A 26,561-nucleotide genomic window follows, 5' to 3' on the forward strand; every position below is an offset into this window, starting at 1 on the left:
GCTTCACACTCGTCTCCCCGACTGCTCACTCCTGACGCCCTGGCCGCTTCACACTCGTCTCTCTGACTGCTCACTCCTGACGCCCTGGCCGCTTCACGCTCGTCTCCCCGACCGCTCACTCCCGACGCCCTGGCCGCTTCACACTCGTCTCCCCGACTGCTCACTCCTGACGCCCTGGCCGCTTCACACTCGTCTCCCCGACTGCTCACTCCTGACGCCCTGGCCGCTTCACACTCGTCTCTCTGACCGCTCACTCCCGACGCCCTGGCCGCTTCACACTCGTCTCCCCGACCGCTCACTCCCGACGCCCTGGCCGCTTCACGCTCGTCTCCCCGACCGCTCACTCCCGACGCCCTGGCCGCTTCACGCTCGTCTCCCCGACCGCTCACTCCCGACGCCCTGGCCGCTTCACACTCGTCTCTCTGACCGCTCACTCCTGACGCCCTGGCCGCTTCACACTCGTCTCTCTGACCGCTCACTCCTGACGCCCTGGCCGCTTCACACTCGTCTCTCTGACCGCTCACTCCCGACGCCCTGGCCGCTTCACACTCGTCTCCCCGACTGCTCACTCCCGACGCCCTGGCCGCTTCACACTCGTCTCCCCGACCGCTCACTCCCGACGCCCTGGCCGCTTCACACTCGTCTCCCTGACCGCTCACTCCCGACGCCCTGGCCGCTTCACACTCGTCTCTCTGACCGCTCACTCCCGACGCCCTGGCCGCTTCACGCTCGTCTCCCCGACTGCTCACTCCCGACGCCCTGGCCGCTTCACGCTCGTCTCCCCGACTGCTCACTCCCGACGCCCTGGCCGCTTCACACTCGTCTCCCCGACTGCTCACTCCTGACGCCCTGGCCGCTTCACACTCGTCTCCCCGACCGCTCACTCCCGACGCCCTGGCCGCTTCACACTCGTCTCCCTGACCGCTCACTCCCGACGCCCTGGCCGCTTCACACTCGTCTCTCTGACCGCTCACTCCCGACGCCCTGGCCGCTTCACGCTCGTCTCCCCGACTGCTCACTCCCGACGCCCTGGCCGCTTCACGCTCGTCTCCCCGACTGCTCACTCCCGACGCCCTGGCCGCTTCACGCTCGTCTCCCCGACCGCTCACTCCCGACGCCCTGGCCGCTTCACGCTCGTCTCTCTGACCGCTCACTCCCGACGCCCTGGCCGCTTCACACTCGTCTCTCTGACTGCTCACTCCCGACGCCCTGGCCGCTTCACGCTCGTCTCTCTGACCGCTCACTCCCGACGCCCTGGCCGCTTCACACTCGTCTCCCCGACCGCTCACTCCCGACGCCCTGGCCGCTTCACGCTCGTCTCCCCGACTGCTCACTCCCGACGCCCTGGCCGCTTCACGCTCGTCTCCCCGACCGCTCACTCCCGACGCCCTGGCCGCTTCACGCTCGTCTCTCTGACCGCTCACTCCCGACGCCCTGGCCGCTTCACACTCGTCTCTCTGACTGCTCACTCCCGACGCCCTGGCCGCTTCACGCTCGTCTCTCTGACCGCTCACTCCCGACGCCCTGGCCGCTTCACACTCGTCTCTCTGACTGCTCACTCCCGACGCCCTGGCCGCTTCACACTCGTCTCTCTGACCGCTCACTCTGACACCCTGGCCGCTTCACGCACGTCTCGGGCTGACTTTACGGGAGCGGCTGCGCTTCTCCCGCCCTGTGTCCGAGCTTCTCTGCTGCTGTACCCGGTTTGTCCGCAGGCTTTAGTGGGACAGATAAAACCTGCGGGTGCTTTTATCACTTGTGACTTCGGTGCGTGTTCGTGTTAAGTGCTTTGTCACAATGTAGCGTGTACGAAGTATAGTCTATACTTCCAGGAGTTCACCAACATAAAGCTGTTTAACCAGTGGCCGAAGCAGCAATGAATGACATAAACTGAGTGTGGCTGATGTGTGGCGGACCCTGCGTTGTGTAGTTTTACTAAAGGACTCGCAGGACTCAGGACACATTTGGGGGAAGCGGCCGCTTCAACCCCGCTTATTTCTGACAAGATTTCAAAGAAAATGGCGTTTGCCCCGACGATAGCCCCAGCCCACAGAACAATCTACGAAATACAAAAGAAAAGACATCCACAGAATAAACAACTAATATGAACAGAAATGACAATAAAACAATATGATAACTTAAAAGACACATGGAATTCACAACAAAATGAAACATAAGGGGCAGATGGCCCGAGATCCTACCTCTTCCACAAAAGACTCAAGAAAAGGGAAGACGGAACGGGAGGAGCCCCCATATATAGGACTGGCCTGGGACAGGACGTGACACACAGGGGCAACAACCAAAATAAAATACACTTGCCAAAACAAGACAGACAACCCAAAGACACTGCCAGGTATGACCAACGAACAAACCAACAAAAACTACGCTCAGCGCCAATTCTCCAGGATATACCATGAACCATAACCCTGTTACATGAGCGTCATATCTTCTGTTCTCGTAGCCTTTTTTTGAAGGCTGTATATCTCTATTTCTGTGCTTTATTAAAATCGACTATTATATTCATCATAGCCCTTTTTGTTAAACTGAAGTAAAATGCAAAGAAAAGTGGAGTGAAGAGATTTGACAGGACTCATAGTAGACATTATTTCACGCAGCTGTTTAAGGTTTTTTTTTCTTCCGCATTATGTTGCTCTGCTGCTGCTCACGTGCACTTGTAAACAACTCCTCGTGTTCGGCCACGGCTCGGTTCGTTTGTGTAAGTGTGAGCGCGGGCCGTTCGGGGCATCCAGGCCTTTCCTCCAACGAGCTGGAGAGTGGCAGGTTCGGATGTCAAGTGTGAGTGCGCCCTTAGAGAGAAGAGTTCACTCTGACCTATATGAGGTCTGAGGTTATCAGGAGGCGCCGACACGAGAGAGAGGGAGGTCTTTAAGAGGAGAGAAGAGTTCACTCTGACCTATATGAGGTCTGAGGTCATCAGGAGGCGCCGACACGAGAGAGAGGGAGGTCTTTAAGAGGAGAGAAGAGTTCACTCTGACATACATGAGGTCTGAGGTCATCAGGAGGCGCCGACACGAGAGAGAGGGAGGTCTTTAAGAGGAGAGAAGAGTTCACTCTGACCTACATGAGGTCTGAGGTTATCAGGAGGCGCCGACACGAGAGAGAGGGAGGTCTTTAAGAGGAGAGAAGAGTTCACTCTGACCTATATGAGGTCTGAGGTCATCAGGAGGCGCCGACACGAGAGAGAGGGAGGTCTTTAAGAGGAGAGAAGAGTTCACTCTGACCTATATGAGGTCTGAGGTCATCAGGAGGCGCCGACACGAGAGAGAGGGAGGTCTTTAAGAGGAGAGAAGAGTTCACTCTGACCTACATGAGGTCGGAGGTCATCAGGAGGCGCCGACACGAGAGAGAGGGAGGTCTTTAAGAGAGAAGAGTTCACTCTGACCTATATGAGGTCTGAGGTCATCAGGAGGTGCAGACACGAGAGAGAGGGAGGTCTTTAAGAGGAGAGAAGAGTTCACTCTGACCTACATGAGGTCTGAGGTTATCAGGAGGCGCAGACACGAGAGAGAGGGAGGTCTTTAAGAGGAGAGAAGAGTTCACTCTGACCTATATGAGGTCAGCGCCGCTAGCAAGATCAGCGCCACTGGCATCATCAGCGCCACTGGCATCATCAGCGCCGCTGACATCATCAGCGCCGCTAGCATCATCAGCACCGCTGACATCATCAGCGCCGCTAGCATCATCAGCGCCACTAGCATCATCAGCGCCGCTTGCATCATCAGCGCCACTAGCATCATCAGCGCCGCTAGCATCATCAGCGCCGCTGACATCATCAGCGCCGCTTGCATCATCAGCGCCACTAGCATCATCAGCGCCACTAGCATCATCAGCGCCGCTGACATCATCAGCGCCGCTTGCATCATCAGCGCCGCTTGCATCATCAGCGCCGCTAGCATCATCAGCGCCGCTGACATCATCAGCGCCGCTAGCATCATCAGCGCCGCTTGCATCATCAGCGCCGCTAGCATCATCAGCGCCGCTAGCATCATCAGCGCCGCTAGCATCATCAGCGCCGCTAGCATCATCAGCGCCGCTAGCATCATCAGCGCCGCTAGCATCATCAGCGCCGCTAGCATCATCAGCGCCGCTAGCATCATCAGCGCCGCTGACATCATCAGCGCCGCTAGCATCATCAGCGCCGCTAGCATCATCAGCGCCGCTGACATCATCAGCACCGCTAGCATCATCAGCGCCGCTTGCATCATCAGCGCCGCTTGCATCATCAGCGCCGCTAGCATCATCAGCGCCGCTAGCATCATCAGCGCCGCTTGCATCATCAGCGCCGCTAGCATCATCAGCGCCGCTTGCATCATCAGCGCCGCTTGCATCATCAGCGCCGCTAGCATCATCAGCGCCGCTTGCATCATCAGCGCCGCTAGCATCATCAGCGCCGCTTGCATCATCAGCGCCGCTTGCATCATCAGCGCCCCTAGCATCATCAGCGCCGCTGACATCATCAGCGCCGCTTGCATCATCAGCGCCGCTTGCATCATCAGCGCCGCTGACATCATCAGCGCCGCTGACATCATCAGCGCCGCTTGCATCATCAGCGCCGCTTGCATCATCAGCGCCGCTTGCATCATCAGCGCCGCTTGCATCATCAGCGCCGCTTGCATCATCAGCGCCGCTGGCATCATCAGCGCCGCTGACATCATCAGCGCCGCTTGCATCATCAGCGCCCCTAGCATCATCAGCGCCGCTGACATCATCAGCGCCGCTTGCATCATCAGCGCCCCTAGCATCATCAGCGCCGCTGACATCATCAGCGCCGCTGACATCATCAGCGCCGCTTGCATCATCAGCGCCGCTTGCATCATCAGCGCCGCTTGCATCATCAGCGCCGCTTGCATCATCAGCGCCACTTGCATCATCAGCGCCCCTAGCATCATCAGCGCCGCTGACATCATCAGCGCCACTAGCATCATCAGCGCCGCTAGCATCATCAGCGCCGCTGGCATCATCAGCGCCGCTTGCATCATCAGCGCCGCTTGCATCATCAGCGCCGCTTGCATCATCAGCGCCGCTGACATCATCAGCGCCACTGACATCATCAGCGCCGCTTGCATCATCAGCGCCACTGACATCATCAGCGCCGCTTGCATCATCAGCGCCACTGACATCATCAGCGCCGCTGACATCATCAGCGCCACTAGCATGATCAGCGCCGCTTGCATCATCAGCGCCGCTGACATCATCAGCGCCGCTGGCATCATCAGCGCCGCTGACATCATCAGCGCCACTAGCATGATCAGCGCCGCTTGCATCATCAGCGCCGCTTGCATCATCAGCGCCGCTTGCATCATCAGCGCCGCTTGCATCATCAGCGCCACTAGCATGATCAGCGCCGCTAGCATCATCAGCGCCGCTGACATCATCAGCGCACTAGCATCATCAGCGCCGCTAGCATCATCAGCGCCGCTAGCATCATCAGCACCGCTGACATCATCAGCGCCGCTAGCATCATCAGCGGCGCTAGCATCATCAGCGCCGCTGACATCATCAGCGCCGCTGACATCATCAGCGCCGCTGACATCATCAGCGCCGCTTGCATCATCAGCGCCACTGACATCATCAGCACCGCTGATATCATCAGCGCCGCTGACATCATCAGCGCCGCTGACATCATCAGCGCCGCTGGCCTCATCAGCGCCGCTTGCATAATCAGCACCGCTTGCATCATCAGCGCCACTAGCATCATCAGCGCCGCTTGCATCATCAGCGCCACTAGCATCATCAGCACCGCTAGCATCATCAGCGCCGCTGACATCATCAGCGCCGCTAGCATCATCAGCGCCGCTAGCATCATCAGCGCCGCTAGCATCATCAGCACCGCTGGCATCATCAGCGCCGCTAGCATCATCAGCACCGCTGGCCTCATCAGCGCCGCTTGCATCATCAGCGCCGCTTGCATCATCAGCGCCACTAGCATCATCAGCGCCGCTTGCATCATCAGCGCCACTAGCATCATCAGCACCGCTAGCATCATCAGCGCCGCTGACATCATCAGCGCCGCTAGCATCATCAGCGCCGCTAGAATCATCAGCGCCGCTAGCATCATCAGCGCCGCTTGCATCATCAGCGCCGCTTGCATCATCAGCGCCGCTTGCATCATCAGCGCCACTGACATCATCAGCGCCGCTGACATCATCAGCGCCACTGACATCATCAGCGCCACTAGCATCATCAGCGCCACTAGCATCATCAGCGCCGCTTGCATCATCAGCGCCGCTGACATCATCAGCGCCACTAGCATCATCAGCGCCACTAGCATCATCAGCGCCGCTTGCATCATCAGCGCCGCTGACATCATCAGCGCCACTAGCATCATCAGCGCCACTAGCATCATCAGCGCCGCTGACATCATCAGTGCCACTTGCATCATCAGCGCCGCTGACATCATCAGCGCCACTGACATCATCAGCGCCGCTGACATCATCAGCGCCGCTAGCATCATCAGCGCCGCTTGCATCATCAGCGCCGCTAGCATCATCAGCGCCGCTTGCATGATCAGCGCCGCTGACATCATCAGCGCCGCTGACATCATCAGCACCGCTGACATCATCAGCGCCGCTAGAATCATCAGCGCCGCTGACATCATCAGCGCCGCTAGAATCATCAGCGCCGCTAGCATCATCAGCGCCGCTTGCATCATCAGCGCCACTTGCATCATCAGCGCCGCTGACATCATCAGCGCCACTGACATCATCAGCGCCGCTGACATCATCAGCGCCGCTAGCATCATCAGCGCCGCTTGCATGATCAGCGCCGCTTGCATCATCAGCGCCGCTAGCATCATCAGCGCCGCTTGCATGATCAGCGCCGCTGACATCATCAGCGCCGCTGACATCATCAGCACCGCTGACATCATCAGCGCCGCTAGAATCATCAGCGCCGCTGACATCATCAGCGCCGCTAGAATCATCAGCGCCGCTAGCATCATCAGCGCCGCTTGCATCATCAGCGCCGCTTGCATCATCAGCGCCGCTTGCATCATCAGCGCCACTGACATCATCAGCGCCGCTAGAATCATCAGCGCCGCTGACATCATCAGCGCCACTAGCATCATCAGCGCCGCTGACATCATCAGCGCCGCTTGCATCATCAGCGCCACTAGCATCATCAGCGCCGCTTGCATCATCAGCGCCACTAGCATCATCAGCGCCGCTAGAATCATCAGCGCCGCTTGCATCATCAGCGCCGCTTGCATCATCAGCGCCGCTTGCATCATCAGCACCGCTTGCATCATCAGCGCCGCTAGCATCATCAGCGCCACTGACATCATCAGCGCCGCTAGAATCATCAGCGCCGCTAGCATCATCAGCGCCACTGGCCTCATCAGCGCCGCTTGCATCATCAGCGCCACTGACATCATCAGCGCCGCTTGCATCATCAGCGCCGCTTGCATGATCAGCGCCGCTTGCATCATCAGCGCCGCTGACATCATCAGCGCCGCTGACATCATCAGCGCCGCTAGCATCATCAGCGCCGCTTGCATCATCAGCGCCGCTTGCATCATCAGCGCCGCTTGCATCATCAGCGCCGCTAGCATCATCAGCGCCGCTGACATCATCAGCGCCGCTTGCATCATCAGCGCCGCTTGCATGATCAGCGCCGCTTGCATCATCAGCGCCGCTGACATCATCAGCGCCGCTGACATCATCAGCGCCGCTGACATCATCAGCGCCACTAGCATCATCAGCGCCGCTTGCATCATCAGCGCCGCTTGCATCATCAGCGCCACTAGCATCATCAGCGCCGCTGACATCATCAGCGCCGCTTGCATCATCAGCGCCGCTTGCATCATCAGCGCCACTAGCATCATCAGCGCCGCTTGCATCATCAGCGCCGCTTGCATCATCAGCGCCGCTTGCATCATCAGCGCCGCTTGCATCATCAGCGCCACTAGCATCATCAGCGCCGCTTGCATCATCAGCGCCGCTGACATCATAAGCGCCGCTGACATCATCAGCGCCGCTGACATCATCAGCGCCACTGACATCATCAGCGCCGCTGACATCATCAGCGCCGCTAGAATCATCAGCGCCGCTGACATCATCAGCGCCGCTGACATCATCAGCGCCGCTGACATCATCAGCGCCGCTGACATCATCAGCGCCGCTTGCATCATCAGCGCCACTAGCATCATCAGCGCCGCTGACATCATCAGCGCCGCTGACATCATCAGCGCCGCTAGAATCATCAGCGCCGCTGACATCATCAGCGCCGCTGACATCATCAGCGCCGCTGACATCATCAGCGCCGCTAGCATCATCAGCGCCGCTTGCATCATCAGCGCCGCTTGCATCATCAGCGCCGCTGACATCATCAGCGCCGCTGACATCATCAGCGCCGCTGACATCATCAGCGCCGCTTGCATCATCAGCACCGCTAGCATCATCAGCGCCGCTGACATCATCAGCGTCGCTTGCATCATCAGCGCCGCTGACATCATCAGCGCCGCTTGCATCATCAGCGCCGCTGACATCATCAGCGCCGCTAGCATCATCAGCGCCGCTGGCCTCATCAGCGCCGCTTGCATCATCAGCGCCACTGACATCATCAGCGCCGCTGACATCATCAGCGCCGCTGACATCATCAGCGCCGCTGACATCATCAGCGCCGCTGGCCTCATCAGCGCCGCTTGCATCATCAGCGCCACTGACATCATCAGCGCCGCTGACATCATCAGCGCCGCTGACATCATCAGCGCCGCTTGCATCATCAGCGCCGCTGACATCATCAGCGCCGCTAGCATCATCAGCGCCGCTGGCCTCATCAGCGCCGCTTGCATCATCAGCGCCACTGACATCATCAGCGCCGCTGACATCATCAGCGCCGCTGACATCATCAGCGCCGCTGACATCATCAGCGCCGCTGGCCTCATCAGCGCCGCTTGCATCATCAGCGCCACTGACATCATCAGCGCCGCTGACATCATCAGCGCCGCTGACATCATCAGCGCCGCTGGCATCATCAGCGCCGCTTGCATCATCAGCGCCGCTGACATCATCAGCGCCGCTGGCCTCATCAGCGCCGCTGGCATCATCAGCGCCGCTTGCATCATCAGCGCCGCTGGCCTCATCAGCGCCGCTGGCATCATCAGCGCCGCTTGCATCATCAGCGCCGCTGGCCTCATCAGCGCCGCTGGCATCATCAGCGCCGCTGACATCATCAGCGCCGCTGGCCTCATCAGCGCCGCTGGCATCATCAGCGCCGCTGGCCTCATCAGCGCCGCTGGCCTCATCAGCGCCGCTGGCATCATCAGCGCCGCTTGCATCATCAGCGCCGCTGACATCATCAGCGCCGCTGACATCATCAGCGCCGCTGGCCTCATCAGCGCCGCTGACATCATCAGCGCCGCTTGCATCATCAGCGCCGCTGGCCTCATCAGCGCCGCTAGCATCATCAGCGCCGCTGGCCTCATCAGCGCCGCTTGCATCATCAGCGCCACTGACATCATCAGCGCCGCTGACATCATCAGCGCCGCTGACATCATCAGCGCCGCTGACATCATCAGCGCCGCTGGCCTCATCAGCGCCACTGACATCATCAGCGCCGCTGACATCATCAGCGCCGCTGACATCATCAGCGCCGCTAGCATCATCAGCGCCGCTGGCCTCATCAGCGCCGCTTGCATCATCAGCGCCGCTTGCATCATCAGCGCCACTGACATCATCAGCGCCGCTGACATCATCAGCGCCGCTGACATCATCAGCGCCGCTGGCATCATCAGCGCCGCTTGCATCATCAGCGCCGCTGACATCATCAGCGCCGCTGGCCTCATCAGCGCCGCTGGCATCATCAGCGCCGCTTGCATCATCAGCGCCGCTGGCCTCATCAGCGCCGCTGGCATCATCAGCGCCGCTTGCATCATCAGCGCCGCTGGCCTCATCAGCGCCGCTGGCATCATCAGCGCCGCTGACATCATCAGCGCCGCTGGCCTCATCAGCGCCGCTGGCCTCATCAGCGCCGCTGGCATCATCAGCGCCGCTGGCCTCATCAGCGCCGCTGGCCTCATCAGCGCCGCTGGCATCATCAGCGCCGCTTGCATCATCAGCGCCGCTGACATCATCAGCGCCGCTGACATCATCAGCGCCGCTGGCCTCATCAGCGCCGCTGACATCATCAGCGCCGCTGACATCATCAGCGCCGCTGACATCATCAGCGCCGCTGGCCTCATCAGCGCCGCTTGCATCATCAGCGCCACTAGCATCATCAGCGCCGCTGGCATCATCAGCGCCACTAGCATCATCAGCGCCGCTGACATCATCAGCGCCGCTGACATCATCAGCGCCGCTGACATCATCAGCGCCGCTGGCATCATCAGCGCCGCTTGCATCATCAGCGCCGCTGACATCATCAGCGCCGCTGGCCTCATCAGCGCCGCTGGCATCATCAGCGCCGCTTGCATCATCAGCGCCGCTGGCCTCATCAGCGCCGCTGGCATCATCAGCGCCGCTTGCATCATCAGCGCCGCTGGCCTCATCAGCGCCGCTGGCATCATCAGCGCCGCTAGAATCATCAGCGCCACTAGCATCATCAGCGCCGCTAGAATCATCAGCGCCGCTGGCATCATCAGCGCCGCTTGCATCATCAGCGCCACTGACATCATCAGCGCCGCTGACATCATCAGCGCCGCTGACATCATCAGCGCCGCTGGCATCATCAGCGCCGCTTGCATCATCAGCGCCGCTGACATCATCAGCGCCGCTGGCCTCATCAGCGCCGCTGGCATCATCAGCGCCGCTTGCATCATCAGCGCCGCTGGCCTCATCAGCGCCGCTGGCATCATCAGCGCCGCTTGCATCATCAGCGCCGCTGGCCTCATCAGCGCCGCTGGCATCATCAGCGCCGCTGACATCATCAGCGCCGCTGGCCTCATCAGCGCCGCTGGCATCATCAGCGCCGCTGGCCTCATCAGCGCCGCTGGCCTCATCAGCGCCGCTGGCATCATCAGCGCCGCTTGCATCATCAGCGCCGCTGACATCATCAGCGCCGCTGACATCATCAGCGCCGCTGGCCTCATCAGCGCCGCTGACATCATCAGCGCCGCTGACATCATCAGCGCCGCTGACATCATCAGCGCCGCTGGCCTCATCAGCGCCGCTTGCATCATCAGCGCCACTAGCATCATCAGCGCCGCTGACATCATCAGCGCCGCTTGCATCATCAGCGCCGCTGACATCATCAGCGCCACTGACATCATCAGCGCCGCTTGCATCATCAGCGCCGCTTGCATCATCAGCGCCGCTTGCATCATCAGCGCCGCTAGCATCATCAGCGCCGCTTGCATCATCAGCGCCGCTTGCATCATCAGCGCCGCTGACATCATCAGCGCCACTGACATCATCAGCGCCGCTTGCATCATCAGCGCCACTGACATCATCAGCGCCGCTTGCATCATCAGCGCCGCTGACATCATCAGCGCCACTAGCATGATCAGCGCCGCTTGCATCATCAGCGCCGCTGGCATCATCAGCGCCGCTGACATCATCAGCGCCACTAGCATGATCAGCGCCGCTTGCATCATCAGCGCCGCTTGCATCATCAGCGCCGCTTGCATCATCAGCGCCACTAGCATGATCAGCGCCGCTAGCATCATCAGCGCCGCTGACATCATCAGCGCACTAGCATCATCAGCGCCGCTAGCATCATCAGCGCCGCTAGCATCATCAGCACCGCTGACATCATCAGCGCCGCTAGCATCATCAGCGGCGCTAGCATCATCAGCGCCGCTGACATCATCAGCGCCGCTGACATCATCAGCGCCGCTGACATCATCAGCGCCGCTTGCATCATCAGCGCCACTAGCATCATCAGCACCGCTGATATCATCAGCGCCGCTGACATCATCAGCGCCGCTGACATCATCAGCGCCGCTGGCCTCATCAGCGCCGCTTGCATCATCAGCGCCACTAGCATCATCAGCGCCGCTTGCATCATCAGCGCCGCTTGCATCATCAGCGCCACTAGCATCATCAGCACCGCTAGCATCATCAGCGCCGCTGACATCATCAGCGCCGCTAGCATCATCAGCGCCGCTAGCATCATCAGCGCCGCTAGCATCATCAGCACCGCTGACATCATCAGCGCCGCTAGCATCATCAGCGCCGCTGACATCATCAGCGCCGCTGACATCATCAGCGCCGCTTGCATCATCAGCGCCGCTTGCATCATCAGCGCCACTAGCATCATCAGCACCGCTAGCATCATCAGCGCCGCTGACATCATCAGCGCCGCTAGCATCATCAGCGCCGCTAGCATCATCAGCACCGCTGACATCATCAGCGCCGCTAGCATCATCAGCGCCGCTGACATCATCAGCGCCGCTGACATCATCAGCGCCGCTTGCATCATCAGCGCCGCTTGCATCATCAGCGCCGCTAGCATGATCAGCGCCGCTAGCATCATCAGCGCCGCTAGCATGATCAGCGCCGCTAGCATCATCAGCGCCACTAGCATGATCAGCGCCGCTAGCATCATCAGCGCCGCTGACATCATCAGCGCACTAGCATCATCAGCGCCGCTAGCATCATCAGCACCGCTGACATCATCAGCGCCGCTTGCATCATCAGCGCCGCTGACATCATCAGCGCCGCTGACATCATCAGCGCCGCTGACATCATCAGCGCCGCTTGCATCATCAGCGCCGCTGACATCATCAGCGCCGCTAGCATCATCAGCGCCGCTGGCATCATCAGCGCCGCTAGCATCATCAGCGCCGCTAGCATCATCAGCGCCGCTGACATCATCAGCGCACTAGCATCATCAGCGCCGCTAGCATCATCAGCACCGCTGACATCATCAGCGCCGCTTGCATCATCAGCGCCGCTGACATCATCAGCGCCGCTGACATCATCAGCGCCGCTGACATCATCAGCGCCGCTAGCATCATCAGCGCCGCTTGCATCATCAGCGCCGCTTGCATCATCAGCGCCGCTTGCATCATCAGCGCCGCTAGCATCATCAGCGCCGCTGACATCATCAGCGCCGCTTGCATCATCAGCGCCGCTTGCATGATCAGCGCCGCTTGCATCATCAGCGCCGCTGACATCATCAGCGCCGCTGACATCATCAGCGCCGCTGACATCATCAGCGCCACTAGCATCATCAGCGCCGCTTGCATCATCAGCGCCGCTTGCATCATCAGCGCCACTAGCATCATCAGCGCCGCTAGCATCATCAGCACCGCTGACATCATCAGCGCCGCTTGCATCATCAGCGCCGCTGACATCATCAGCGCCGCTGACATCATCAGCGCCGCTTGCATCATCAGCGCCGCTGACATCATCAGCGCCGCTAGCATCATCAGCGCCGCTGACATCATCAGCGCCGCTTGCATCATCAGCGCCGCTGACATCATCAGCGCCGCTGACATCATCAGCGCCGCTGACATCATCAGCGCCGCTAGCATCATCAGCGCCACTTGCATCATCAGCGCCGCTTGCATCATCAGCGCCGCTTGCATCATCAGCGCCGCTAGCATCATCAGCGCCGCTGACATCATCAGCGCCGCTTGCATCATCAGCGCCGCTTGCATGATCAGCGCCGCTTGCATCATCAGCGCCGCTGACATCATCAGCGCCGCTGACATCATCAGCGCCGCTGACATCATCAGCGCCACTAGCATCATCAGCGCCGCTTGCATCATCAGCGCCGCTTGCATCATCAGCGCCACTAGCATCATCAGCGCCGCTTGCATCATCAGCGCCGCTTGCATCATCAGCGCCGCTTGCATCATCAGCGCCACTAGCATCATCAGCGCCGCTTGCATCATCAGCGCCGCTGACATCATAAGCGCCGCTGACATCATCAGCGCCGCTGACATCATCAGCGCCGCTGACATCATCAGCGCCGCTGACATCATCAGCGCCGCTAGAATCATCAGCGCCGCTGACATCATCAGCGCCGCTGACATCATCAGCGCCGCTTGCATCATCAGCGCCGCTTGCATCATCAGCGCCGCTAGCATCATCAGCGCCGCTGACATCATCAGCGCCGCTTGCATCATCAGCGCCGCTTGCATGATCAGCGCCGCTTGCATCATCAGCGCCGCTGACATCATCAGCGCCGCTGACATCATCAGCGCCGCTGACATCATCAGCGCCACTAGCATCATCAGCGCCGCTTGCATCATCAGCGCCGCTTGCATCATCAGCGCCACTAGCATCATCAGCGCCGCTGACATCATCAGCGCCGCTTGCATCATCAGCGCCGCTGACATCATCAGCGCCGCTGACATCATCAGCGCCGCTTGCATCATCAGCGCCGCTGACATCATCAGCGCCGCTAGCATCATCAGCGCCGCTGACATCATCAGCGCCGCTTGCATCATCAGCGCCGCTGACATCATCAGCGCCGCTGACATCATCAGCGCCGCTGACATCATCAGCGCCGCTAGCATCATCAGCGCCGCTTGCATCATCAGCGCCGCTTGCATCATCAGCGCCGCTTGCATCATCAGCGCCGCTAGCATCATCAGCGCCGCTGACATCATCAGCGCCGCTTGCATCATCAGCGCCGCTTGCATGATCAGCGCCGCTTGCATCATCAGCGCCGCTGACATCATCAGCGCCGCTGACATCATCAGCGCCGCTGACATCATCAGCGCCACTAGCATCATCAGCGCCGCTTGCATCATCAGCGCCGCTTGCATCATCAGCGCCACTAGCATCATCAGCGCCGCTTGCATCATCAGCGCCGCTTGCATCATCAGCGCCGCTTGCATCATCAGCGCCACTAGCATCATCAGCGCCGCTTGCATCATCAGCGCCGCTGACATCATAAGCGCCGCTGACATCATCAGCGCCGCTGACATCATCAGCGCCACTGACATCATCAGCGCCGCTGACATCATCAGCGCCGCTAGAATCATCAGCGCCGCTGACATCATCAGCGCCGCTGACATCATCAGCGCCGCTGACATCATCAGCGCCACTAGCATCATCAGCGCCGCTTGCATCATCAGCGCCGCTTGCATCATCAGCGCCGCTGACATCATCAGCGCCGCTTGCATCATCAGCGCCGCTGACATCATCAGCGCCGCTGACATCATCAGCGCCGCTGACATCATCAGCGCCGCTGACATCATCAGCGCCGCTGACATCATCAGCGCCGCTTGCATCATCAGCGCCGCTGACATCATCAGCGCCGCTTGCATCATCAGCGCCGCTAGCATCATAAGCGCCGCTGACATCATCAGCGCCGCTGACATCATCAGCGCCGCTGACATCATCAGCGCCGCTGACATCATCAGCGCCGCTGACATCATCAGCGCCGCTTGCATCATCAGCGCCGCTTGCATCATCAGCGCCGCTTGTATCATCAGCGCCGCTTGCATCATCAGCGCCGCTTGCATCATCAGCGCCGCTTGCATCATCAGCGCCACTTGCATCATCAGCGCCGCTTGCATCATCAGCGCCACTTGCATCATCAGCGCCACTTGCATCATCAGCGCCACTTGCATCATCAGCGCCGCTTGCATCATCAGCGCCACTTGCATCATCAGCGCCACTTGCATCATCAGCGCCGCTTGCATCATCAGCGCCGCTTGCATCATCAGCGCCACTTGCATCATCAGCGCCACTTGCATCATCAGCGCCGCTTGCATCATCAGCGCCACTTGCATCATCAGCGCCACTTGCATCATCAGCGCCACTTGCATCATCAGCGCCGCTTGCATCATCAGCGCCGCTTGCATCATCAGCGCCGCTTGCATGATCAGCGCCGCTAGCATCATCAGCGCCGCTTGCATCATCAGCGCCGCTGACATGATCAGCGCCGCTTGCATGATCAGCGCCGCTTGCATCATCAGCGCCACTTGCATCATCAGCGCCACTTGCATCATCAGCGCCACTTGCATCATCAGCGCCACTTGCATCATCAGCGCCACTTGCATCATCAGCGCCGCTTGCATCATCGGCGCCGCTGACATCATCAGCGCCGCTTGCATCATCAGCGCCACTTGCATCATCAGCGCCGCTGACATCATCAGCGCCACTTGCATCATCAGCGCCGCTTGCATCATCAGCGCCGCTTGCATCATCAGCGCCGCTGACATCATCAGCGCCGCTTGCATCATCAGCGCCACTTGCATCATCAGCGCCGCTGACATCATCAGCGCCACTTGCATCATCAGCGCCGCTAGCATCATCAGCGCCACTTGCATCATCAGCGCCGCTTGCATCATCAGCGCCGCTGACATCATCAGCGCCGCTTGCATCATCAGCGCCGCTGACATCATCAGCGCCGCTTGCATCATCAGCGCCGCTGACATCATCAGTGCCGCTAGCATCATCAGCGCCACTTGCATCATCAGCGCCGCTTGCATCATCAGCGCCGCTAGCATCATCAGCGCCGCTTGACATCATCAGCGCCGCTGACATCATCAGCGCCGCTGACATCATCAGCGCCGCTGACATCATCAGCGCCGCTTGCATCATCAGCGCCGCTAGAATCATCAGCGCCGCTGACATCATCAGCGCCGCTTGCATCATCAGCGCCGCTAGAATCATCAGCGCCGCTGACATCATCAGCGCCGCTAGAATCATCAGCGCCGCTAGCATCATCAGCGCCGCTAGAATCATCAGCGCCGCTTGCATCATCAGCGCCGCTTGCATCATCAGCGCCGCTAGAATCATCAGCGCCGCTTGCATCATCAGCGCCGCTGACATCATCAGCGCCACTAGCATCATCAGCGCCGCTGACATCATCAGCGCCGCTTGCATCATCAGCGCCACTAGCATCATCAGCGCCGCTTGCATCATCAGCGCCGCTGACATCATCAGCGCCGCTAGCATCATCAGCGCCGCTTGCATCATCAGCGCCACTAGCATCATCAGCGCCGCTTGCATCATCAGCGCCACTAGCATCATCAGCGCCGCTAGAATCATCAGCGCCGCTTGCATCATCAGCGCCGCTTGCATCATCAGCACCGCTTGCATCATCAGCGCCGCTAGAATCATCAGCACCGCTTGCATCATCAGCGCCGCTTGCATCATCAGCGCCGCTTGCATCATCAGCGCCGCTTGCATCATCAGCGCCGCTGACATCATCAGCGCCACTAGCATCATCAGCGCCGCTTGCATCATCAGCGCCACTAGCATCATCAGCGCCGCTTGCATCATCAGCGCCGCTTGCATCATCAGCGCCGCTTGCATCATCAGCACCGCTTGCATCATCAGCGCCACTGACATCATCAGCGCCGCTAGAATCATCAGCGCCACTGACATCATCAGCGCCGCTTGCATCATCAGCACCGCTTGCATCATCAGCGCCGCTAGCATCATCAGCGCCACTAGCATCATCAGCACCGCTTGCATCATCAGCGCCACTGACATCATCAGCGCCGCTAGAATCATCAGCGCCACTGACATCATCAGCGCCGCTTGCATCATCAGCACCGCTGACATCATCAGCACCGCTTGCATCATCAGCGCCACTGACATCATCAGCGCCGCTTGCATCATCAGCGCCGCTGACATCATCAGCGCCGCTAGAATCATCAGCGCCGCTTGCATCATCAGCACCGCTTGCATCATCAGCGCCACTGACATCATCAGCGCCGCTTGCATCATCAGCGCCGCTTGCATCATCAGCACCGCTTGCATCATCAGCGCCGCTTGCATCATCAGCACCGCTTGCATCATCAGCGCCACTGACATCATCAGCGCCGCTAGAATCATCAGCGCCGCTTGCATCATCAGCGCCGCTTGCATCATCAGCGCCACTAGCATCATCAGCGCCGCTAGAATCATCAGCGCCGCTTGCATCATCAGCGCCGCTTGCATCATCAGCGCCGCTGACATCATCAGCGCCGCTTGCATCATCAGCGCCACTGACATCATCAGCGCCGCTAGAATCATCAGCGCCGCTTGCATCATCAGCACCGCTAGAATCATCAGCGCCGCTTGCATCATCAGCGCCACTGACATCATCAGCGCCGCTAGAATCATCAGCGCCGCTTGCATCATCAGCGCCACTGACATCATCAGCGCCGCTGACATCATCAGCGCCGCTTGCATCATCAGCGCCACTGACATCATCAGCGCCGCTAGAATCATCAGCGCCGCTTGCATCATCAGCGCCACTGACATCATCAGCGCCGCTAGAATCATCAGCGCCGCTTGCATCATCAGCACCGCTAGAATCATCAGCGCCGCTTGCATCATCAGCGCCACTGACATCATCAGCGCCGCTAGAATCATCAGCGCCGCTTGCATCATCAGCGCCGCTAGCATCATCAGCGCCACTAGCATCATCAGCACCGCTTGCATCATCAGCGCCACTGACATCATCAGCGCCGCTAGAATCATCAGCGCCGCTTGCATCATCAGCGCCACTAGCATCATCAGCGCCGCTAGAATCATCAGCGCCGCTTGCATCATCAGCGCCGCTTGCATCATCAGCGCCGCTTGCATCATCAGCGCCGCTTGCATCATCAGCACCGCTAGAATCATCAGCGCCGCTTGCATCATCAGCGCCACTGACATCATCAGCGCCGCTAGAATCATCAGCGCCGCTTGCATCATCAGCGCCGCTAGAATCATCAGCGCCGCTTGCATCATCAGCGCCACTAGCATCATCAGCGCCGCTAGAATCATCAGCGCCGCTTGCATCATCAACGCCGCTTGCATCATCAGCGCCGCTAGAATCATCAGCGCCGCTTGCATCATCAGCGCCACTAGCATCATCAGCGCCACTAGCATCATCAGCGCCGCTTGCATCATCAGCGCCGCTAGAATCATCAGCGCCGCTTGCATCATCAGCGCCGCTTGCATCATCAGCGCCGCTTGCATCATCAGCGCCGCTTGCATCATCAGCACCGCTTGCATCATCAGCGCCGCTTGCATCATCAGCGCCGCTTGCATCATCAGCACCGCTTGCATCATCAGCGCCGCTTGCATCATCAGCGCCACTAGCATCATCAGCGCCGCTAGAATCATCAGCGCCGCTTGCATCATCAACGCCGCTTGCATCATCAGCGCCGCTAGAATCATCAGCGCCGCTTGCATCATCAGCGCCACTAGCATCATCAGCGCCACTAGCATCATCAGCGCCGCTTGCATCATCAGCGCCGCTAGAATCATCAGCGCCGCTTGCATCATCAGCGCCGCTTGCATCATCAGCGCCGCTTGCATCATCAGCGCCGCTTGCATCATCAGCACCGCTTGCATCATCAGCGCCACTGACATCATCAGCGCCGCTAGAATCATCAGCGCCGCTTGCATCATCAGCGCCGCTAGCATCATCAGCGCCACTAGCATCATCAGCGCCACTAGCATCATCAGCGCCGCTAGAATCATCAGCGCCGCTTGCATCATCAGCGCCGCTTGCATCATCAGCGCCACTAGCATCATCAGCGCCGCTAGAATCATCAGCGCCGCTTGCATCATCAACGCCGCTTGCATCATCAGCGCCGCTAGAATCATCAGCGCCGCTTGCATCATCAGCGCCACTAGCATCATCAGCGCCGCTTGCATCATCAGCGCCGCTAGAATCATCAGCGCCGCTTGCATCATCAACGCCGCTTGCATCATCAGCGCCGCTAGAATCATCAGCGCCACTAGCATCATCAGCGCCACTAGCATCATCAGCGCCGCTAGAATCATCAGCGCCGCTTGCATCATCAGCGCCGCTAGAATCATCAGCGCCGCTTGCATCATCAGCGCCGCTAGAATCATCAGCGCCGCTTGCATCATCAGCGCCGCTGACATCATCAGCGCCGCTTGCATCATCAGCACATCCAGCGTTTAGCCACGAGTCATGAGGAGATTGATGACGGCACTGAGACACAAGGTAGTCGTACTGAATCTGATCATGACAAAACTGAGGGTCTGAAGTTTTCTTTCATCATTACGACAGAATCATATCTTTCTCTAAATCCCTTAACCCCTTAACTCCCACCTGAACCGAGCACATGTTCTCCAGTTTGGCTTTACCCCAATCCAAAAGCTTCTGGAAAAAAGGTGTGAAAATAGCAGCAAAACTGAGACGAAAACAATGATGAAGATGTGACAAAAAAGTGACGAAAAAATGACAAAAATGGGGCAAAAAAATGACCAAAAAAAAGATTAAAAAAATGACAAAAAATATTGATTAAAAAAAGACAAATAATGTGACAAAAAAATGATTCAAAAAATGACAAAAAAATGACAAAAAATGACAAAAAAATGACAAAAAATGACAAAAAATGACAAAAAATGACAAAAAAATGGATTAAAAAAAGACAAAAAATGTGACAAAAAATGACCCCAAAAAATGACCCCAAAAAATGACCCCAAAAAATGAAAAAATAAAAATTAAAAATTAAAATGAAAAAAAATAAAATAAAATGAAAAAAAAAAATGACAAAAAATGTGACAAAAAATGTGACAAAAAATTTGACAAAAAATGACGAAAAAATGACAAAAAATGTGACAAAAAATGATCTTAGCTTTCAAATGAGGCGTTACACTGGCCTACAGGATTTGGGTAAAGCTGAACTGGAGAAGATGCTCTCGGTTCAGGCGGGAGGTAAGAGGTTAAACGCCTTCTTTTGAAAACATAAATGACAGACACCTGCATTAGGTTTCTTCTCCTTCTGTCTCTAAGGTGCAGTACTCCCCTCGCCCTGCAGGGGAGCCGTTCCCTCAGCGTGTGGAAAGTCCCTCTCAGGCCTCGTCATCAGTCATCAGCTCCTGGTGGTAAAACCTGATCTGACCCGGCGTCTCCGTCGGTGATGAAACACAGCCCTGACCATCGGCCTTCTGGGAGCTGGAGTCCGTTTGGATCGATGAGGCGGCGCCGGCTCTGAGCGTGTGCAGACTGAGGAAGCACGAGGAGAGGTTTTCCTCGATGTGAAGAACTACAAGTGCTGCATAACAGAGCGTTTCAGTCTGTGAGAGGAGTGTGGGACACAGAGGGTGAACCAAAGAGTTCCCTCTGAAGATGAAGGTGTTTATGACAGAGCGTTTCACTCTGTGACGAGGAGTGTGGGAGACAGAGGGTGAACCAAAGAGTTCCCTCTGAAGATGAAGGTGTTTATGACAGAGCGTTTCAGTCTGTGACGAGGAGTGTGGGACACAGAGGGTGAACCAAAGAGTTCCCTCTGAAGATGAAGGTGTTTATGACAGAGCGTTTCAGTCTGTGACGAGGAGTGTGGGAGACAGAGGGTGAACCAAAGAGTTCCCTCTGAAGATGAAGGTGTTTATGACAGAGCGTTTCAGTCTGTGACGAGGAGTGTGGGACACAGAGGGTTCCAAAGAGTTCCCTCTGAAGATGAAGGTGTTTATGACGTGTTTATCAGAGAAACATCAGCACAGAGGTGTGAAGAACCGTCTGTGAAGAACCGTGTTTGAGTTTCCTCTGGTCTCACTACATCCAACATCTGCACTGAGGCCCGACCGACACCAGCCGATAAAAAGACCCAGATCTCCAGAACCAGAAAAAGTCAGGATAGTTTTCGTCAACAAAGACGAGATCATTTAGGCGAGAGACCTTTTTTTTTAAAGACTATAACGTAACGATGACGAGAGTTTTCATAAATGAGACGAAAATGAGCGGGAGAAACACACACTGCACGCTATATTTTTTTTTTACTATTCTTAGCACATTTTCCCCACATTTGTTGACATTGGAGATAAACTTGATATTATAAATGTGCAGATCCTCCACACAGCGATTTCAATTTGACCTTGGAGCCGACAGACCCACAGAGAGACTGAATGTCACATATATCCAGCATGTCTCACACGTGTCCGGTGCGTGTCTCAAACGTGTATTTGTATTTGCATTTGTATTTGTATTTGTATTTGTATTTGTATTTGTATTTGTATTTGTATTTGTATTTGCATTTGCATTTATTTATTTATTTATATAAAAGGGACAATGCATCTAAAGTACAGTATACTTAAAATGCAGGATTATAGCTCAAGCTAATTTCCATCCTCTGTCCCCAACCGGACCAGGCCCGGCTACACCACACACCCCTCACTCTGCAGAGCATCAGTCAGTCCTTACATGTGTTCTGCACATTCACCCCTGCACTCACTCACACAGTCCTATACCCTCTAAAACCTGCACACTTTCCACCTACACACACCCGCCTTCCCAAACCCACACACTTTACACTCACCACCATCCACATACCCATATAGAAATAAAATAAACAAAACATTTCTGCCTTTTGTGCGTGTCTCACACGTGTGTGGTGCGTGTCTCACACGTGTGCGTGTGTCACACGTGTGCGTGTCTCACACGTGTGCGTGTCTCACACGTGTGCGTGTCTCACACGTGTGCGTGTCTCACACGTGTGCGTGTGTCACACGTGTGCGTGTCTCACACGTGTGCGTGTCTCACACATGTGCGTGTCTCACACGTGTGCGTGTCTCACCGGTTGCAGTCCACGTGCAGCAGCAGGCTGGACCCGCTGACCGTCAGTGCCAGGCGGTGCCACTGCCCGTCGGCCAGTCTGTAGGGGAAGATCTCTGTGCGCGGTTTCCCTCGGTGAATGAAGTGGTACCGGATCTCCTCCCGCACTCCGCTGCTCTCCAGCTCGAACAGGCTGCGGACACAAACAACAACACGCTATTACATCACAGCTGTAATGTTCAATACACTTCTTACAGACCAATATTATCTCTCTCTTAAAGGGATGTTTGACACAGGGCCTCATTTCCTATCCACAGTGTTTATTTTTGTTTTCATGTAGTCCGTATACATTGTTTGAAGAGTTTAGTGGTGCTAGGCAAGTGCTAGGCTAGTGCTAGGCTAGTGCTAGGCTAGTGCTAGGCTAGTGCTAGGCTAGTGCATGTATATGGTAACTAGTAGCCTGCATTAAAAACCTCCAAACGTTCCCATATCTGATTTGTGGAAAGCTTCTTTGTGAATTCCACATGTAGTGATGCGGCCACAGCTAAACAAACTACTGTAGATCCGGTAACCGAGCAGATCACTCCGCCGCCGCCGCGTAGCTACAACCAGGAGCTGATGCTGCTCAAATATAAGTTATGGTTAGATTTAAAACACTATTGAGTCGACACAGACATGTGTGACATATGGTTAGTCTGGTGTTATCAGTGATTTGCCTCAGGTGTGCTTGGGTCACACTGTTTTTAATGCAGGCTACTAGTTACCATAGACATGCACTAGCCTAGCACTAGCCTAGCACTAGCCTAGCACTAGCCTAGAGCCACTGAACTCTTCAAATATAAGAACTGCATGAATTCAAAACATATAAATCTACATACATCAACAACACTCTGGAGAACTAGGAAATGAGGCCCTGTCTCAAAAATCCTGAACTATCCCTTTAAATATAACAGGCTTGATATTCAATAAACTCTTCCTTTTACATTATCAACAGTTCAGGATGTACATTTCATCGTTCTGTAATGACGTTCTGTAATTAGGCCAAACGACTTTACTGGATGTTAGTCAAAAATACTTGTTGAATTTGGAAGAATATTCCTTGTTCTCACAAAATCCTGGTTTAGTCCTTGTTTAGTCCTTGTTTAGTCCTGCTTTAGACCTGCTTTAGACCTGGTTTAGACCTGGTTTAGTCCTGGTTCAGCCCTGCTTTAGTCCTTCTTTAGACCTGTTTTAGACCTGGTTTAGTCCTGGTTTAGTCCTGCTTAGTCCTGGTTCAGCCCTGCTTTAGTCCTTCTTTAGACCTGTTTTAGACCTGGTTTAGTCCTGGTTTAGTCCTGGTTTAGTCCTGGTTTAGTCCTGCTTAGTCCTGGTTCAGCCCTGCTTTAGTCCTGTTTTAGACCTGCTTTAGTCCCGCTTTAGACCTGGTTTAGCTCTGGTTCAGCTCTGGTTCAGCTCTGGTCTGTGGGAGGACGTGTTGATGAATCTTGACACGTTTCTGTAACTGTGAATGTGACACAGACGGAGCGTTCTGTTCTGACTGAAGAGATGAAAGCTCTGTTTCCATTTCAGTCCAACGCGGTTTAGGAAACAGTGGAGGCTCACCGGGATATAACTCTGATATAACCGGGATATAACTGTGATATAACTCTGATATAACTCTGATATAACCGGGATATAACTGTGATATAACCGGGATATAACTCGGATATAACCGGGATATAACTGTGATATAACCGGGATATAACCGGGATATAACTCTGATATAACTCTGATATAACCGGGATATAACTGTGATATAACCGGGATATAACTCGGATATAACCGGGATATAACTGTGATATAACCGGGATATAACTCGGATATAACCGGGATATAACTCTGATATAACCGGGATATAACTCGGATATAACCGGGATATAACTCTGATATAACCGGGATATAACTCGGATATAACCGGGATATAACTCTGATGTAACCGGGATATAACTGTGATATAACCGGGATATAACTGTGATATAACCGGGATATAACTGTGATATAACCGGGATATAACTGTGATATAACCGGGATATAACTCGGATATAACCGGGATATAACTGTGATATAACCGGGATATAACTCGGATATAACCGGGATATAACTGTGATATAACCGGGATATAACTGTGATATAACCGGGATATAACTGTGATATAACCGGGATATAACTGTGATATAACCGGGATATAACTCGGATATAACCGGGATATAACTGTGATATAACCGGGATTTAACTCGGATATAACCGGGATATAACTCGGATATAACCGGGATATAACTCTGATGTAACCGGGATATAACTGTGATATAACCGGGATATAACTGTGATATAACCGGGGTATAACTCGGATATAACCGGGATATAACTGTGATATAACCGGGATATAACTCGGATATAACCGGGATATAACTGTGATATAACCGGGATATAACTCGGATATAACCGGGATATAACTCTGATGTAACCGGGATATAACTGTGATATAACCGGGATATAACTGTGATATAACCGGGATATAACTCGGATATAACCGGGACATAACTCGGATATAACCGGGATATAACTCTGATGTAACCGGGATATAACTGTGATATAACCGGGATATAACTTGGATATAACCGGGATATAACTCGGATATAACCGGGATATAACTCTGATATAACCGGGATATAACTCTGATATAACTGTGATATAACCGGGATATAACTGGGATATAACTCTGATATAACCGGGATATAACTCGGATATAACCGGGATATAACTCGGATATAACCGGGATATAACTCGGATATAACCGGGATATAACTCGGATATAACTGTGATATAACTCTGATATAACCGGGATATAACTCTGATATAACCGGGATATAACTCTGATATAACTCTGATATAACCGGGATATAACTGTGATATAACCGGGATATAACTCGGATATAACCGGGATATAACTCTGATATAACTGTGATATAACTCTGATATAACTGGGATATAACTCTGATATAACCGGGATATAACTCTGATATAACTCTGATATAACTCTGATATAACCGGGATATAACTCTCCTTCAACATGAACATGAGCCTGGTTCTTTTAAAGGAGCAGATCCACACATTGGTCTCTTGGTGAGGAGCTCCTGAACGTGACAGAAAACGCTGATCTGTCTGTCAGGCCTCCAGGTTCCTCTGAGGTTCTGCTGAGGTTCCTCTGAGGTTCTGCTGAAGGCCAGACGAGACGCACGAAGTAGATACTGATAAAACCCTGAGAGAGAGAAACCTTCCAAATGTGGCTGAGGAAAGTCTGATGGAGCCACTGAAGAGCAGATGTTAAAGGTCTCTTTGTCTGCACTGCCCTGTGGATATTTCTCCTGCCTTTAGCCGCTGCTTTACTCTGTTTTAGTCCTGCTTTAGTCCTGCTTTAGTCTGTTTTAGTCTGCTTTAGTCTGTTTTACTCCTGCTTTAGTCTGTTTTAGTCCTCCTTTAGTCCTGCTTTAGTCCCGGTGGGTGGGAGGCTGACTGCGACACACAGACTCAGAGTGTGAGACTCGGAGCGTGAGACTCGGTCAGACTGATCCCGCTGAGGTCCGGACGCCGAGGCCCGGGATTTGTCCGGATCCTGAATATTTATGAGGCCGTTTGCATTGGAAGGAGCAGCAGCGGCGCCGCACAGAGAATACACAAGTGGGATTAGAGAAAGTTTAGGAAAGATCTGGAGCAGACGAGAGCGGAGCGGGTCAGACCGGGACAAGAGGATCTGTTCACGCTGGTATAACCCGCTTTAAAACAAAGTCCATGTGGTACAGGAGGGACTAGGGCTGGGCACCGTTCGTTGGTTGTGCTGAAGCTGCTCATGAGTTCAGGCTTTTTTAGACTCACTGTGGATCATTTATTGACGTTTGGAGAGAAAAAGTACCGAAAATTAGCACACACAAAAAAAAGGGTTTTTGATACCGCCCCCTACCGGAGCTGGTCATTTCCTTTGTGGAGCAGCACGAGTGAAAGCTTTAGCTCTAAAGTCAAAGCTAAACAAACATGATCAGACAGTCTCAGCCTCTTTATCAGATCTGATTCACAAACACGTAAATATCAGTCCCTTTGTCGTTTCAGATTTACATCAGTGCCTTTAATCGATGCCGTCTCAGAGATTGTGGCGG

General features: G+C 55.5%; 1 protein-coding gene across 1 annotated transcript in view; it reads right to left on the reverse strand.

Annotated features, from left to right (window-relative positions):
* Positions 1 to 26,561, reverse strand: part of LOC306982943 (protein kinase C-binding protein NELL1-like) — a gene marked incomplete at both ends in the record, with an annotated part of 170,190 nt that overhangs the window by 37,471 nt on the left and 106,158 nt on the right. Inside the window, one exon of the mRNA XM_079583387.1 lies at positions 22,394 to 22,564. Coding sequence (XP_079439513.1) covers positions 22,394 to 22,564 — 171 coding nt within the window. The remainder of the gene's footprint in view (positions 1 to 22,393; positions 22,565 to 26,561) is intronic.

The sequence above is a fragment of the Gobius niger genome (genome assembly GCF_951799975.1).
Source record: "Gobius niger genome assembly, contig: SCAFFOLD_57, whole genome shotgun sequence".
Classification (NCBI taxonomy): domain Eukaryota; kingdom Metazoa; phylum Chordata; class Actinopteri; order Gobiiformes; family Gobiidae; genus Gobius; species Gobius niger.